The sequence below is a fragment of the Echeneis naucrates genome, chromosome 10 (assembly GCF_900963305.1).
Source record: "Echeneis naucrates chromosome 10, fEcheNa1.1, whole genome shotgun sequence".
Taxonomy (NCBI): domain Eukaryota; kingdom Metazoa; phylum Chordata; class Actinopteri; order Carangiformes; family Echeneidae; genus Echeneis; species Echeneis naucrates.
This window is the reverse complement of record NC_042520.1, coordinates 9,805,859-9,822,823: the sequence shown is the minus strand read 5'-3', so window position 1 is coordinate 9,822,823 and position 16,965 is coordinate 9,805,859. Positions and strand designations below refer to the sequence as shown.

The window sequence follows — 16,965 nt, the reverse complement described above, 5'->3', positions numbered from 1 at the left end:
CAGGAGAGAGATGGGAGGGATGTGGGGGTTCATGGGAAGCCAGATGTGCGTGGCATTTACCTTCTTCCTCTTCCTCCGAGTCGCAGTAACTCTTATCTTCGATGAACCCAGAGCTGGCTGAGCTTCCGGTGCTGGCCACGCTCTCCAGGCGACGCTTCATCAGCTCGCTCAGCTCACAGGATGATCCCGATGACATCACCTTACCGTCCTGGCGCTGAACAGCACATATACATCATGTTAAATGAAATGCTGATGCTGATGCTGATGCACAGGACTTTCTATAAGGTTTCTTTAAGGTTGTCATCACTCCATGCTCATGCATAATTTAGCTTGCTGCTAAAATTATGATAAAGCAAAATTGCTGCAAAGTCTAATTTATTCCGCTGGTGACTCACCTTGTACACAATAAAGTCATCTCTCTTGCTTCTCAAATAGTTGGACAAGTTGCCATACTTGCAGAACTCTACTATCATCATCAGCGGTCCTGTCAAGGAGTTATATTTCATATGGTCACTGTTGTAGCATGCAATAGAAATTGTCACTTAAGAGACATCAGAGAAATTTTAATGTGGTTTTCTGATGCTTTCGAGTTTCCATGTGTGCATATCACAGGATTGCATTTTTTCCAGTGATTAAATTCACCTCCAGGTTTTGTGCAGGCTCCGAGCAGGTTGACCACGTTCAGGTGATGACCGATGTGGATCAGGATCTTCAACTCTGACATCAGAGCTTTACGCTCATTTGATGTAGCACCTCCTGAAATGATGTAAAGTGTATCATTAAAAACAATTAAAAGACAAAAAATATTATACTTTTGGAAAAAAAAAAATCTGTATAAAATCTGTAATATCAAACATTTTCAAGATTCTATTAAGTTTCAACTTTGCAGTCAGAAAGTGCAAAAAAAGTGATGTGTTCTCAACTCTTTGTTTATTTTTGCTGGATTACTGGGGACTCCTGTATATATGATGGTGAAATAATATTACTTTAAGCTCAGCAATATGACTCAATTTCTGATAGAGGAAATCCTCACAGTGAACTGCCAACAACATTCTCACATTACACACTTGATTTTGAGAGCTTTGAAGAATGATGTAATGTCCTCAACTAACATAATGAAAATCAACATAGAGTCTGTTTTTGTTGCACCAATGAACCGGATATTTATGAGCTAGAAGCTAAAGCAGCCACGGAGTCTCTTGCTAAACCACGGTCAATTTGACGAGACCTGCTGCTTTCCATTAAGTTTGACCTACGACTAGCAACAGCCAGAGTCTGTTCCACCCAGCGAGCCTGTGATTTATGCTCGGACACGATTAATGCTCTGACAGTGGTCAGAGACAAATAACCAACATTATATTTCATTCTCACTGAAACACCATCACCACATCACTGATCAGTGTTGGCATTCTGGCACTCTGCAGATGTAAAAAAGGAAAAAACAAAACAAAACCCCGAAACAAAACAAAAAACATGAGCTCATCCACATATAGAGCTACGCTAAAGGAAATAGCTAAATATTTGTTCATTCATTCATTCATCTTCTACCGCTTATCTGTTTCCGGGTTGCGGGGGATGCTGGAGCCAATCCCAGCTCACAGTGGTTGAGTCTATCGCAAGGCCAACATACAGAGACAAACAACCACTCACACTTACACTCAGACCTACGGGAATTTTAGAGTTTCCAATTAACATGCAAGTCTTTGGATGCTGGGAGGAAACTGAAGCACTGGAGAAAATCCTCGCAGACACAGGGAGAACACGCAAACTCCACACAGAAAGGCCCCAGGCCCGGGAATGGAGCCTGCAGACTTCTTCTTGTGGGCCAAATGCGCTAACCAATAAGCCACCGTGCTGCCCCTGAATGTTTGTAATGCTTTAATTTTAGATTTTTGATTTTATTGTTAGTTTTGAGTCAGTGTTATTGCTTTTTTTTATTTTTGCTATGTAGAAAATACACATTTCCTATTTCTCATTTTGTTGCCTGCCTTAATGAACTCCTCACCTTCCTCACCTGCAGGGCTTTCACTTCCTGATCAATACAGCCATTAAATCTTTTCTCAATGAAGAACAGGATTAGAGGTCTAAGCCCTTACCTCTAACTGCCCTTTGCATGGAACAGACATTGTATGCTTTGCTTTGAATGCTTAGCCACAAAAACATTAATTGCAGGCACATTTCAGGCAGCAGCTCATGAGTCATGTAATGTGCACAAAAAATAAATCTGCAGAAATTTAAGATATAAATAAATGGTTGATATTCATCTGCTGTCCAAACAGGCTATGAAGCCTGTCTACCATGTACAGTGAACCAGAGAGGCCATTGAAACAAAAATAAAGTTGTGTGAAAATGTTTATTATAATAATAAATATAAACGTTAAAATATTATTGACATCCTACCTTTCAACATTTTGACAGCAACAGTCTTGCAGGTTGAGAGCTTGTCAATCCCAAAGGCAGAGGCCTCCACCACTTTTCCAAAAGCTCCATGGCCAAGAGTTTTGCCTGGAAATTAAGAAAATATTTGATAACTGAGCCAACATTAGTTTCCTGTCCTAGGGGCAAAAAAATTAGCCAGGACTGCTTGTCAGTCAGGCTATGGGTCTGTAATTAGAGCACGCTGGGAGTCTCTTCCCAAAGCGAGCGCAGGTCACTGATAAGTAATGACCCTACACAGCAGCTGCTAAGGGGGTGACACCTATCCCATGCACCTTGATCTTGCTGTCCTTACCATCAAACACTTTTAAGTTGAATTTATAACCTTTTGTTGAAATATCAAAAAATTCTCATTGTACTGTCTATTTGCTGCTATTGATTCTCGTTGATTTAAATAACACCAGATATTTGTTTCTCATCTGCTCAACCCAGAAAAATCACATACTTTGATACCGCTACAAGTTAGTGAGTGGTATTTTTTGTGTTAACTCTTTTCATATATCACAGATGATATATTTGTTATTTGAATCTAATTTCAACCAGTAATGCCACTAAGCTCTTAATTTGGTGTAGTAACCTCTACAACTAAAAAGACTATGAAGCAAGAAAATGCTCACCTAGCCGCAGGCGGTCACGGGGAAACTCCCATTTGCTGCTATCATACTGAAGGAGATCACTCTGCTCATCAAGGGGACACTCATCAGGGTCAATGATGATAGATGGACCCATCTTATAATATGCTGGTTGCTGAAGATGTGAAAAGAAAAAAATGAATTTCATATTTATCATAAAATGATTTTTGACAGCCATTAAACAATTTAGGATTCATTTTTAATAATCAGTAAGTAGGTAAAATCTTGATTGGAAATTCTTGATTTCTGCACATTCTGTACTTGAGAAGACTTTCAATAATACACAGAAATTATTGTTCTACATACAGTCACAACAGCAGTGACAGCACAAAAGTTTTTCCTCACTTTTTTTTTTTTTTTACAAGTACATCATGTTCTGCTTTGAGGCTGTACTCTATATAAAAGGAAATGTGGAAATCGTAAACACTTGCTAAATTCATCCTTCCATTAAACTAATTTCAGAAGAGGTATGAGTCAGCTGCTTCCGGCATTATTTTAGGATCATCAAAAACAAATGCTAAACTCATTGGGGTGTTTTTGGAGAAAAAAGTGATTTAAAGGTTTAAACTGAGGTTTTAAAATCCTTACCTTTCTCAGTTTGCGGATGAAGAGGATAAGCATGAGCCAGAGGAGTGTGGCTGCAGCTCCCGTACATACCAGAATAATGACCTCAACGTTTGGCTTCCCTTCATCTCCTGGAGAGAGAAGACCTTTAGTCAACACTCACAAGACTTTAGAAAAAATCCACTGTGTATTTTTATCATGTTATAAGTTGTCATATTATATTGCCAGGAATTTGTGGAGTATCGTGATCAAAAGAAAACTGTTGCAGTCTGTTACAAATTTACAAATCCAGAGCCTAGTTTTGACAGAAGATGACAAGATTTTCCCCTTACATCATTCTTTGGTTTATTTGTTGCTTACCAAATATTCTCTGAGCAATAGTATACAAAAAATAAGTGGAAACACACGTTGTTGTTTATTTCTGCTTTGTTTGGGTCGTGCATACCACACTCTTTCCACAAGAATTTTCTCCCAAACACCATTTTTCTAACCATCCATGTCCACACTTCTGAAAGCTTAGAAAGCTCAAGTCTCTCTTTCCAGCATATTTCATGTGATCTTTGACTAAACAGCCATAGCAGCATACACAAAAAATCCAAAATAGACAAGAAAAGTTAATCTTAGTAAGAATCTGATTAAGTTTAAATTTCTGTGGACATGATCACTTACTTTGTCATTTCCATTTTTTCATGAGAACATGAAACTTAGTTTACATGTAAAAAACAGGGACAAAGTTATATAAGAAACAGGATTTCTACTCCATTTCTCCGCTTTGCATTCTCCATCCCTTGGCTGTTGTAGCTGTCAATCTCTTTTCACTCATTAGTGAACCTCTAAACACTTGATTGAGGCCATGTCCTCAAAGCAAGGACCCTCAGCCAGAGCCTTGATCATAAAACTAAAGGAATTCATTTGGCATTCCTAGCAACTACAGATCTTTTGTTAGGGGGCATTTTCATACTGGGATCAAACTAGTTATTTGTAGTAGTGAGAAGATGTTTTGGTTGGACATAAGCAGACTGAGAGACCCACATTGTAAATATAGAAGTTTGGAATTTTAATCTACCTTCATGGTTAATATTTGTTGGTGTCTAACTTACCAAGGACAGTAACAAAGGCGCTTGTTTTTACAAAACCTTCACCATTGCTGGCCAAACACTCGTACAGACCCTCGTCATCTTTCTTCACCCTCTCGATGATCAGATTCCCCTCCTCTCCCAGTGTGATACCTGTACCACACACACTCTCTGTCAAACTGATACCATGAAGTTTAAACAATGCAGCATTTAACTTAAGAGGCAGGATTTTTGTGCAGGTGCATGCCGTCAGTAGTGAAAGAGGAGGTCAAATGTTATTTTCTTCAGGCACTGGGGAGCTTGTAAAGGGAAAACAAATCTACTTCCACAGTGGGTGGCAGACTTTTTATATTTCTACGTACGTTCTTTCATATGTGTAAAACTTCAAACATAATAAACCTTGACAATAACTTCCGTATGAGCTAAGTTTATGAAATGATGAAGCAGTGGCTACAATAATATAAACTAATTTTATTATAGTGGCTAAAATTTCCTCTTAGGTAACTTGAATACCTTTAATGTCTTAGAAATGTAAATTGCCTCTTATATCCTATACATTTGTGTATACAACCAATTTTCCCCTAAAGAAACACTGACTCTGCTGCTTGCAAAGGGCACTACAAGCCCAAATACTGATTATGTAGTCCTGGTAATAACAAGATCTTTTCATTTAAATGTATTCACTGGTTGCAGTTCTGTGCCATAATTGAAAAAAATAAAAAAAATGGTAAACATTTATGGTATGGTAAGCCAAAGAAACGGGATACTAATCTGAAGTTACCTGGACCTTCTTCAACTTGAACATTATTTTTGAACCATGTAATATTGGGACGAGGAACTCCCAGAGCAAAGCAAGCCAGCATCAGGGTGCTGCTACTGTTCACCTCCTGATTCGTCAGATTTTGAGTCAGCCAGGGGTGTTTCCTCGCTACAACAAACAAAGGAAAAAGATTGAATCAGAGATAATGTTTTCCTATTAGGATCATGTTTAGAAAGAAACTATGCTCCCATGTGACCCCGATTTTCATAGCATAGTCACTTATCATAAGAGTATACAATGACTTATTTTACTTAGATGTAGCTGCTTAATGTTAATGATATTATATATCTTGAAATTTTATCCAATCAGTATCAGTTATTAATAATAGGAATGCAATACAGTATCCACCTCTAACTTACCATCCACCTTAAGTGCGGCATTCTTGAGTTCAACCCACTTGTGGAGCTTGTATGCTTGGCACTTGTAACCTGCAGTGCTGTTTTGGGAAACATGATGCAGGTGGAGAGAAATGGAAATGGAATAACGACTAAGTTGAAGACCCGACACGTTGGAGGTGATTGTTTGGTTCATAGAGTCCAACCACTGCAGGTCTGTGTAGATGTAGCGAGTTGCCCGACAGGTCAGATTGACATCATCCCCCTCAATGGCTGTCCGAGGGTGAGTGGTAAGTTCCTCTGAGTTATCTGTTCAAACAAGTTTATGGAATGTCATAAATTAAGACTACAATAACCTTAAATCAGTTCCAGACATATTGAATGACCCAATGGGGTCAGCCAGAGTTAGGAATAATGAACAAAGAGCATTTCACAGTAATGTGTGTGATCTGTTTTATACACCCAAACATCTGCTTGCAGATAGATCTTATTTGGGACAAGAGTTTGGGACACAAAGTTGCTCGTTGCAGACCAGGAATGTCAAATTTGCAGTTTTTTCCTGTTTCATCACTGTAATTGGAAGCATGTTGCTGGCAGACAGCAATGCTGATGGCACTCCTGCGCTCATCCAATTGGACAGAAGTTGAGTTTGGGCCTCAGGGGAACTAGACTGCTCTTGTTTATTCAGATTGCTGGAAAGCGTTCCGTGTTCAGTAAGAGAAGACAGCTGTTATTACAATTCTGTCCTCTTTTCTGAAGCAGCGTTCCATCACTCTTTGTCTTCCGCACCTCTGGAGCAAATGAGGAATTCTCCCTCTCTGGGACACAAATTTTTGGTACTTGGAAACTGCACAATTATGTGTTCACCTACATCCACTCCTCTCCAGAGGCAACACTTCACTCACTGAGAGATGTAATTCACTCAGGAAATGCGATTCGCTTTGTGGCAATTTGGACTGTTCAAAGTGAACTTTGATTGTGCACAGTGACACCTCATCCACGCTGTTATTGCATAACTGCCTTGATGGATATTCATTTTGGGAACATTTGGAACAGCTCAGATGCACATAAAGAATTAGATTCTCATAGCAGAAGTCTCAAAAAGAAAGAGGAATGACCTGCTGGCACTAAGGCAGGAATGCAGTTGTTCATAGCTGTTTTTAAACATGTGCCATTATAGCACTCCATATGGCCCAGGACATGCTTGCCTCTCTTCCCCCCTGAAGCTGTTGAGCTACAGTGGAAGATGGTTTCAATTAATGCCCCCCTGCTATGTCTTTATTGCGCAATCAGCACATTCCTTCTCTGTTTTTGCAATTCATTACAATGTGTACTGTTTGTGTAAATCATCTGAGAGAATATAATGCAGTATGGAATTACAATGCAGCTCACCACAATATCTCAGTGCACACTTTCATCTGTTACCATTTAGACGGTGATATATGAAGTGTTTACCAACTTACCAACAACATAGAATGGCATCGTCATGTTGCTGAAACCCTCCTCATTCTGGGCTACACAGGTGAACTTTCCCGGCACACGAGCCTCTCCAATCACCAGGATACTCACAGTCTAATTGGGATCAATGAGGCACTTGTTACTGATTATTCTTGGCAAAATAAAACAAATTAACGAGAAGAACAAATACTTAGAATTGAAATTCAGGTTGCTTTTAGTGTGATTTATCCTTGGGATATCAGTCACCATCAGTGCAGGGAGTCACAATTAACAGGGAAGTAAGACGTCTGGCACTGGCCTGGCCTGTTTTTAACTCTCAGTGTGTGACATTAATGAAAGGGTACATCTGGAGTTTTAAAACCCACCGAGTCTGCTTCAGACCTGCACTATAGATCTAGCGCTTGGGCTCCATGTCCATTTCCTGAAAGGCCCTTCTAATGCCACACTCAATTTTGTGACACACCGGTACACAATTTTAATGGTTTAAATCGACAAAAATAATAAGTGAAACTTGGCTAAGGGCCCAGACTTTGTGGGACCTGTTTAGCGTTCATTGTGACATCTGTTTTTTGGGGGGAGTCAGCTACATCAAAGTGAATGCCTGATGTGGGTGTATTGTCTGGGTGTATGTAGCCTATGCTTCCTGCTCGTAGGAACTATTGTGTTGACACACACATACAATGGTCATTGTACAGGCAGGCCACAAAAATACTGAAAAAAGGTTATATCATACTGTTAAAATCATTCTGTTTTGACATTTGTCAAACACTAAAGAAGAGACCTTATTTTTCTCACTCTCACTCTTTCTGATGCAGAAAAGCTTGATGGCTCTCTCTTTACCTAGCCTGCAGAGACTTCAATATGTCCAAAGAGTGCAGCTAGAGTCCTTATGAGAGTGTACCAGTATGAATGCATCACACCAATCTTCCATTCTCCTGACTGGCTTCCTGTTTCTGCTCGGCTTGGACACATGGCATCCCTATTCATGCACCAACACATCAACAAAAATGCCCGTTCTCTAAGTAAGGAATTACTCACTCCACAAACCTCAACTGGATCTCCCCCTCCACCAACACCTATGACCTCCATCCCCCCAGAACTAAGTCCTGAACCATGGGGGATTGGCCTCTACAGCCCCTCCTTTATGGAGTGCCTTCCCTGACCATCTGAGGGCTCCATAGACTCTTGAGACCTTTTCAGAAGGCACTATTAGTTAAGGCAACTATGACTGCTGTGTGTTTTTTTTTTGCCTTGGACTACATTTGTTTTTCCCTTTGACTTTTTTTTGTTACACTGTCAAACTTTTTTTTAAGTTTTAAATGTTAAGCGCACTACATGTATTAAATACATAAATTTTATTATTATAAGCATCATTATTTTACAGCTATTTCTCACTATGTAACCCAAGCTCAAAAGCAGTAACTTAAATGGTTATGCATACTCCCTGAGAGGTGACCTAACTAGATGAACTGTGACTATGTGCCCATGTCTTTCCCCAGCTTTTGGCTTATATCATGACCAGGGCCAGTGTCCTTCTCTACTCAGCTTTCTGGGGAGTCACTCGGAGGCCCGACCCTGAGTATGTTCTTATTCACAGGCCAGCACGATTTATGTGGGGTGACAGAGAGGAATTCACTTCCAACAAATCCCTCTTCTTTTACACTGCTGCTTGTTATCATTGACCCTTAGTCCTAACCCTCATAAAGCACCAGCGTTTGTCCACAGGTACTAGTAAATAAGTGCTGCCTCTCTGTTTATGGCAGACACATATTGCAAGTGATGCCCTGTGAAAATGCCCCAAATTTAAAACAGCTTGATGAGACTTGACATAATCATGATTTAATTAATTCCTTAGTGAGAGCATGTAAATCAATAAATAACTAGTTACCAGAAATGTATGCCAAAACTGTGGGACGGAAGGTTTGGATGGAGAATTATGTCTGATTCTTTCCGTCACAGAAACTTTTATGCCAACGAATTTGTGCCCTAATTTGACCCAGTCTACAGTAATGGGATTCCTTAACCTAATTTTATGGACTGACTTTCCCAAGTAAGTTTAGGCCTGGTCTTAATTATGTTTGGGGTGAACAGTTTTAGTAACAGGCTCCCACAGGACATTTGCAGCATCACCTACAGTTTCCTTAATGTGTAGAATGTTTTTACTTTGCCTGCAAATATGTATTTGATGTTTTCTAGAAAAACAATGAACTAGTAAAATCCACAATGAAGACAAACACTAATTAAATTTCTAAACTAAATCTTGTTGTATTGTTTTATGATCATGTTTGAACTTATATGCTCACATAGTAAAAGCATAGCTCCACCTGTTTTTCAGTGTCTGTGGTGGTTCATCTTCACAGGTAATGGGGTTGCATGGATTTGGGAGAGTGTTCTTGTTCCATGGCACATATATGACTTTAATAATGTTAATAAGGTTCAGAGTCTAAACAGTTGCAAAGATTGATTGATGCCAGTGGCATGTGATAAAACAAAATGTTCTTAGCATCAGATGAAGCTGCAGTTTCGCAATTTACAGGTTTCCATCATATGAAAAAATTTTTAAATAAGCAGGTATTTCACCTCAGTAGAGGGAGTCTGCCAAGTGCACTGTGTCACATGGCTAAGGAACGTAATTACCTCTTAAAGTAAGACCCTTTAACTGAAGGAAAACCAATCCCATGACGCCTGCATGTGAATTCTAACTGTGAATGAACAGTATTTATCAATATAGCATTTTACTTTTCAGATTTACCACATCACATGCAAGAAACCAAGAGAGTTTCTTTTATTTTTCTGGTTGCATCATCCACTAATAAATAATTTCTTTTTAAGTATAGCAATGAAAAAAACAAAAAAAAACGAATTCCTACAAAAAGCACTGATGAGGGCCTTCCAATGGGTTTTGGTCACAGTATGTGACTATGCAAAGTGAATAATTTTTGGGGCCAACAGGATGAAAATTGTGGGGATTTATGGATTTCAGATGTTCTTGTTAGGCTTGGATGGGAAATAGCGATTTTATTCTCTGTCTGGGACACGGCGGGTGCTGGAGCCAATCACAGTGAATGTTTCAGGAGAGGTACATGCAGAGACAAACAACCACTCACACTCAGACTATGCCTACAGTGATTTGGAGTCACCAAGACGTTCATGTGTGAGATGAAACTGGAGTACTTGGAGGAAACCCACTTGCAAACTCCACAAAGAAAGACTTTGGGAATCAAACCCACAAACTTGGTGCTACAGTGCTAGCCACTATAGTTGTCATTTCAGTCCTACTCACTTGGTCATTGCTGTTGTTCAACCACATTTCACATTTCCATTTTTTCAAGAAAGTAGGCCAAACACTACACAAAAAGTTAAACAACATACCTTGTTTTTTCCTTTAACCAGTTCAGGTTTGGTGCTTATACTTTTAATCCAGTTGTGGGAGTCATTTCCCCTGCCATTAGTGCTGACCAGGACCGTTTCAGGGTAAACAATACAACTGCAGGACAGAAAAAATGCAATAAAATTGACCATTCATTAATACCAGCTGTGCAAAAACAGATGCTCATGTGTTGGATTTAACCAATACAACACAAATGAGAAAGGCAAACTTTTTTTTATTTATTTATTTTTTTTATTGGGAACCTTCGTGCTCAGGTCATATGATTTCTTTTAATGCTTTAATCCTAAAAGTCTGATGATATTTAAGAGCAGACTGAGACTGATCTGGGTAGAGTCCAGGTCTAGATCAGGTTGTCTAAAAGCTAGAAAAAGGATTTGACTCCCACCCCCATCCCTTCACCACCCATGGTGGGCAACAATCAGCTTGATGAGAAGAGAGGCAGTTGAGGAAACAGCAACAGCGACAGGAAGGGCTGTGCTCTGGATCACCTCGTACAGGAACCACCCCCCCCCCTGCATTCTGGCCAGGGGAGATAAGGTTGATCCTAAGACCTTGGCGGTCAACAAGACACAGCTGATAACTTCTTAGCCTGGTGATAAAGACACCCCCATATTTCTGCTTTCTACTACATCAGCCTTATTTCGGACCCAACATGTCAAACTTCTCTCTCTGAACCCTCCCCTGATCCCACATCCCCCTCCTTTCCAAATGCCCAAAGATTTAGATGAGATATGATCTTGAAGGGCTACATATTGATTTATGGTGACAGGTACTTTAGAGGGTCAGGGCCTTATAAAACAAACATTTTGCACAATTGGCCTCCCACCAGGCTATAGCTGTTCCTATGTCTCATTAGCTGCCTGCCACTGCCCAGCCACTGTTCCCAGTGCCAGCCCTGATTATCTTTAGGCCAACAGAAAGTGCTGTTTTGACTCACAGAACATTCACTATTGTTTATTATAAATCTGCCAAGTACAAGTGTGTTTTTCAGATAATTTAATGAATAGAATAATGGGAGGCAGCAGAGGATATACACCCTGTAACACTATTTAATCTCTCTCAGTCTACCATATTTTGTTAACAGACTTTGCTGCTAACCCAAGGGTAATGACCCATTGTTTTTCTGATCTTACGACTTGCAGGTCTCCTGCTGTCATTGACGAGGCAAGACCTTAGGGAATGTTCATCTTGTTTGTGGGTTCACTACGAGGCTGGTATTCATGCATTGTCACTCATACACCCACATTTGAAAAGCTCTTTCATAGTTCAGGGAATCTGAGATTAATATGTCTCCACCATGTTTCCCTTTTAGCCTACTGAGCCACTGGTGACAAGGAGGACGGCCTTTCTCAGGGGTTGTGTTCCTTCGACTAAGTTATAACATACTAAATCACAAAATCTATTTTATAGTGGGATTCCTGGGATGGAGTAGTGACTCTGGAAGCTGCACTTTTTTGTTGTTAAGTCTTTGCTGCAGTTTGGCTGTGTTGGTTAATACAACACTGGTACTGTTGTGGTATTAAAGCTTTTGCTTTTGCCCTCCAACTGTGGCATTTGTGCAAATACAGTGCAACTTTAACAAAACTAACTATTTAACTTGCAACAGCAGACTAATTTCCTTTACTAATTATTTTTGGTTTGCATGAAGGATATTAAACATGCAAGGTGTATACATCGTTTTCTGGACAAAAATCAACAGTGCATTACAGGTAAATGGTCAGAAACAGATTAGTAATGATGAATCAAATAATTCAAAGCATGGAAAAGGTTTATAGAGACAAGGCATTTTGCTCTGTGTATAAAACATTTCCATCATGAACTTACAGAAAATCTAGTTTAAACATTTATTTTGTGGAATATTGTGACTTACTCTTTAGACGTAGAATTTGAATGACATGGCTGCCAAATCCAAGTGATGGTTGGCAATGGCAACCCATAGGCAGTGCAAGTTAGCTGATGCTGTTTACCAAACATGTAGGGCTGCACGTCCACAGTGGAAAACTCTGCTTCCGAAATAGTTGGCTTCACTTTGCGAGAGAAGTGCGAATGAACACACAAGTACACAGACACAGACAAAAACAAAAACACAGGAAGAGAGAGAGAGAGAGAGAGCAAGACAACAGGTTAGATCAACCATCCTAACCCGGCCCACTGTGGAATCTCATAATGTCTTTATAATGAGGGATGTCAGTCATGATGGATAACCATGAAAAAGGTGCCATTGACACCAGTTGTCCTATAGACACTATGAGAAGAATGGCAGGATGATTGGCTAGCCCAGGGCTGTAGGTCAAAAACCGACCCCACTGTGGCTTATAGCCAGGTCAGTGAATCAACCAAGTGTGCTGTAATTAACAACAGACAAAGATCCTTGTGTCACCTTATGAGGCAGCCATTCAGTCGATTTGGAACAGCTGAAATAGTCAAACTACATACAGTAACATTGTTTACTAAACCACAAACATCTGCATGCGACTACACACACACACAAGTGCGTCATTATGTAAGTCTCACTCCTAATCTGTAACACTGGGGGAGCTCTAAACAACTGATGAACAGTTTTAAATAGTATCCTAATTGATGCCAGAGGCTACTTTTCACTTTGTTTGTTTGTCTGTTTCATTTTTTCATTCTAATAAATTTAAGTTTTGTGAAGTGGGAAAGCCAGGGACTATAAATAACACATATGCAAGCCAGAAGGGGGCTGATAGTTCAGTTTTTTGGCACAATATTGGGATTGCTTGACAAGGTTTAAAGAATGCAATGAAAATAACTTTGGCCACCCCCCACAGTAAGCTTCTAGTTACAGTAATACATGTGTCTGTTCTCCATAGCACACTTAATCCTAATTACTACCAAACATGACAAAAATTTCAGTCTTTTGTTAACAACTTTAAATGCTCTTTACAAAGTAAATACTAACTGTGATTTACATGTTTTTGGGTTTCACATAATTTATTTCCCTCAAGCTATATATATATATATATATATATATATATATTGCAGAGAACATGTTGTTTACTATATCAGAGCTGTACTATATATAACCACAGTGAGGATGCAAAAAACTGCTGGGGCTAGGGGGGAGTGTGAAATGGCTGGAGTCTGTGTGCAGAATAGAGCTCGGGCCATTTACACACTGCGCCAAGCCCCTTCAAAAGAGCCCCAATAATCAACAACAGCTGCCCCTGCTATGTCAGTCCAGCCCTGGAATCAACAAGCCCCAAAATTCCTCTCATACTAGAGCTGCTACCTGCCGTCCAATGAACTGGCCTGAGAGCAGCCTCAATCAAAAGCCAAGGCATCGTTTAATTTCTTCAGCAGTAATTATCTAGTTAATGTCAGTGATTTACCGTTGACTACCAGAGTGTAGCTCAGACTCTTGTACAGGTTCTTCAGCTGGTTCCCCAGGGTTATTGTGTAGACCCCAGCATGCTTCTGCTGCACATCAGTGATAATCAAGCTGACACCTGACATCTTGTAACAGGTGGAATTCCTCATGATAGGGATGCCATCTTTATGCCTGAAAATTAAAAGCAGATATTTTTTATAAACAACAATTAAATGAAAAGGAAACAGCTTCAAATTATGAACTAGGGTTACACACTACGTTTTATAGGGGGGATATGGATGCACTCACATAATATGCAGTTTTTACTGTGACTCTAAAATGTTCCTCACCATGTTATCACATCTGCTGGGGGCAAAGCAGTGACTTTGGGATCAAACACAAGCTTTTTTCTACCTTCTTTGACCGTTATTACTTGAAGCCATTTATTCCTATAGGAGACATTGAGGAATGGATGCTCTGCACCAAAAGATAAAAACAAAGAAATTAAAATCAATGCAAGAAAAAAATGGACATGCAAGTAAAGTTTTCAATTTGCTATAGTTCACTCAATTTGATGAGATAATTTTGTTGTGTTTTTATACATACTTTGGTATGACTTATGGAAGTCCAATTTAAATGTGTAAGATGTTTTACTTACCATAGACAATGACTTTTGCAGTGGTATTCTTGTATCTTGTGGGTTCAATCTCAGCTTTGCAACTGTATATCCCCCTATCCTCTAGTGTAATGTTTGGCAACACTAAGGCCTTGCTCATTACAAGGACCTTAGCTGGGCTGTCTTTGGTCTTGTTTGTGTAATGTCGATTTTCCTGAAGACAACGGAAGCACCGTAAACATTACATCTACAACCCATGATGGTCGACGATTTTAACGCAGTAACACAGAAAATCTTACTTTCTTCCTCGGGAAATCCCATGTAAAGTTGATTCTTCCATTATAGGTTGTCTCACCAGTACAATTGAGTAAAAGAGTGTCTCCAACCAACACTCTGACACGTTCTGGGGTGATTTTCACATTATTAAGAACAAGAGCTGTAAAATATAAGCAACAGACAAAAGAAAACAGTGAAACAGAGCCAGGTTATATATCTGCAATTATTTTAATGTTTCAATGAGCATATTTGGACAGGAAGACAACACACTCACTTTGTCTCGATGGGATGTACATTGACTTGAGCTCACGACCTTTGACCATGGTGTTACAAGTGAGTGTATTATACTGAGTGTAGGGACCAATGGGAATCTTGAATCCCACCTTTGGATCCCATACCATTTCGTTAATAACCTTCTCTGATAAAGGTGGGAGCTGCAATCAAGGAGGCAGAGCAAAGAGGTTTTGTCAGTACCCATGAATAGTTGGCGACAATTGTGATTTTCACTAAAAATCACTGCCAGCCAGAAGTGTAGTGCACCCAACTTCATTTAACATATAACTCATGCTCTGCTGGGCTCAGCTGGGGACAGACATCTGTGAGAGTGAAGGCCTAATTAGTGCTTGTTGTTTTTTGGAGTGTAACTTGTGCAATCATTTATGCAATGGTGCACAAAACAGACATAGAAAAGGATGTACAAGTCTCTGTTTGTTCTCGTGCCAGAAGCTGGGCAGGGACAGGAGGCAAGGGAAGGGAAGGAAGGAGAGGGAGCAGGAAGGAGGAGTGTCATAGATTTTCAAATAGCAGGAAGGTCACTCAACCATTATCTGTTCCATCTTAATCAGTTGTGTTTGTCCACAGTAGGCTCTATGACACATGGCCATATATCCTTTACAAAAATGGCAAAAAGTATGACAGGCTTGCCATGGGAAACATTGTCAACACTGTACCATCAGATTCTTCAGTTTTGCACACAGATAAAAACCAATGTGCAATCAGCAGGGAGCACCACTGAAATCTGTTGCTTAATTCTGGGATCAGTTGTTTCAAATCAAATCCTCATAAGTTACCGTCTTGTTTCCTGTGACTCGACACAGTCTGCAATGGTTTTCTCTTGAATTTCCTGATGTTTGTAAGAGAAAAACTAAATTTAACCTGAGCATCTATTTTGAGAAATACACTCTTGGAGCACCTTCCTGCTCTCATGGGAAGCAGACAGGATGACTCCTTTAGGCTTCTCCCAGACAAGCAACTATCCCCAGTTTATTTCAATGTTTTACAAATTCAAGATTCAAGATTCATAGTGTTATTGTCATATTTACAGTACAGAAACACATTTATCTGTACAATGAAATTCTTATTTGCTGTCCACAATGAATGTGTGCATGTATAGAAATTGATAAAAGAATAAAATTTTTTAAAAAACAAAAGATTAAAAAATCGAATAAAAACAGGACAATCTCAAGCAGCAATATAAATAATACATTAACAATAACAGTCAGTGTGCAAATGAAGAATATAGTTATTTAATTTACAGAGTGTGAGAGAGCCAGTGATGTACTCTAAGTATAAAATGACAAATAATAAAGTCCAACTCCTATTAGGTCTGTGGAACGCATGTAATGATACTATATGATATTCTATATGCTAAACAAAGTACAAGTAAACAACTTAATCTATGGGTTGAGGCTTCAGCATAAAGTGTCTTTGTGTGCCCTTACCGCTGACAGTGTTACAACAGTATCAGGAGAGGAAGTCCGACATGGTATTGTGAGACTAGTCTCATGCCTGTAGATGCTCAGGATGTTAGGTGTTGGATCATGGGGTTCCACAAAAGGTTGTGCTGGATCTGAAGGGGGAAAAAAACAAAACAAAAAAAAAAATCCAAAATTTGTGAAATCATAAATCCAAACTAATAGAAAGTGAATGTAAAACCAGATGTGGCCCCTTACATTCTGTCCTTTGTGATAACCATGTTTTGTACAGTAGCAACTTTACAGCTGCTACTAAAGCAGGGTGGGAAAACTGTT

The 16,965-nt window shown here is 39.5% G+C and overlaps 1 protein-coding gene across 1 annotated transcript in view; it reads right to left on the bottom strand.

Moving 5' to 3' along the window:
- The window catches only part of kdrl (kinase insert domain receptor like), a 41,733-nt gene that overhangs the window by 15,037 nt on the left and 9,731 nt on the right, over window positions 1–16,965 (bottom strand). Inside the window, exons 4-21 of the mRNA XM_029512669.1 lie at window positions 16,657–16,784; window positions 15,210–15,369; window positions 14,959–15,095; window positions 14,702–14,873; window positions 14,394–14,520; window positions 14,066–14,235; window positions 12,583–12,739; window positions 10,694–10,808; window positions 7,327–7,435; window positions 5,888–6,172; window positions 5,490–5,636; window positions 4,733–4,861; window positions 3,657–3,763; window positions 3,054–3,183; window positions 2,401–2,505; window positions 643–756; window positions 396–484; window positions 61–214 (exon numbers count right to left, since the gene is read on the bottom strand). Coding sequence (XP_029368529.1) covers window positions 61–214; window positions 396–484; window positions 643–756; window positions 2,401–2,505; window positions 3,054–3,183; window positions 3,657–3,763; window positions 4,733–4,861; window positions 5,490–5,636; window positions 5,888–6,172; window positions 7,327–7,435; window positions 10,694–10,808; window positions 12,583–12,739; window positions 14,066–14,235; window positions 14,394–14,520; window positions 14,702–14,873; window positions 14,959–15,095; window positions 15,210–15,369; window positions 16,657–16,784 — 2,535 coding nt within the window. The remainder of the gene's footprint in view (window positions 1–60; window positions 215–395; window positions 485–642; window positions 757–2,400; window positions 2,506–3,053; window positions 3,184–3,656; window positions 3,764–4,732; window positions 4,862–5,489; window positions 5,637–5,887; window positions 6,173–7,326; window positions 7,436–10,693; window positions 10,809–12,582; window positions 12,740–14,065; window positions 14,236–14,393; window positions 14,521–14,701; window positions 14,874–14,958; window positions 15,096–15,209; window positions 15,370–16,656; window positions 16,785–16,965) is intronic.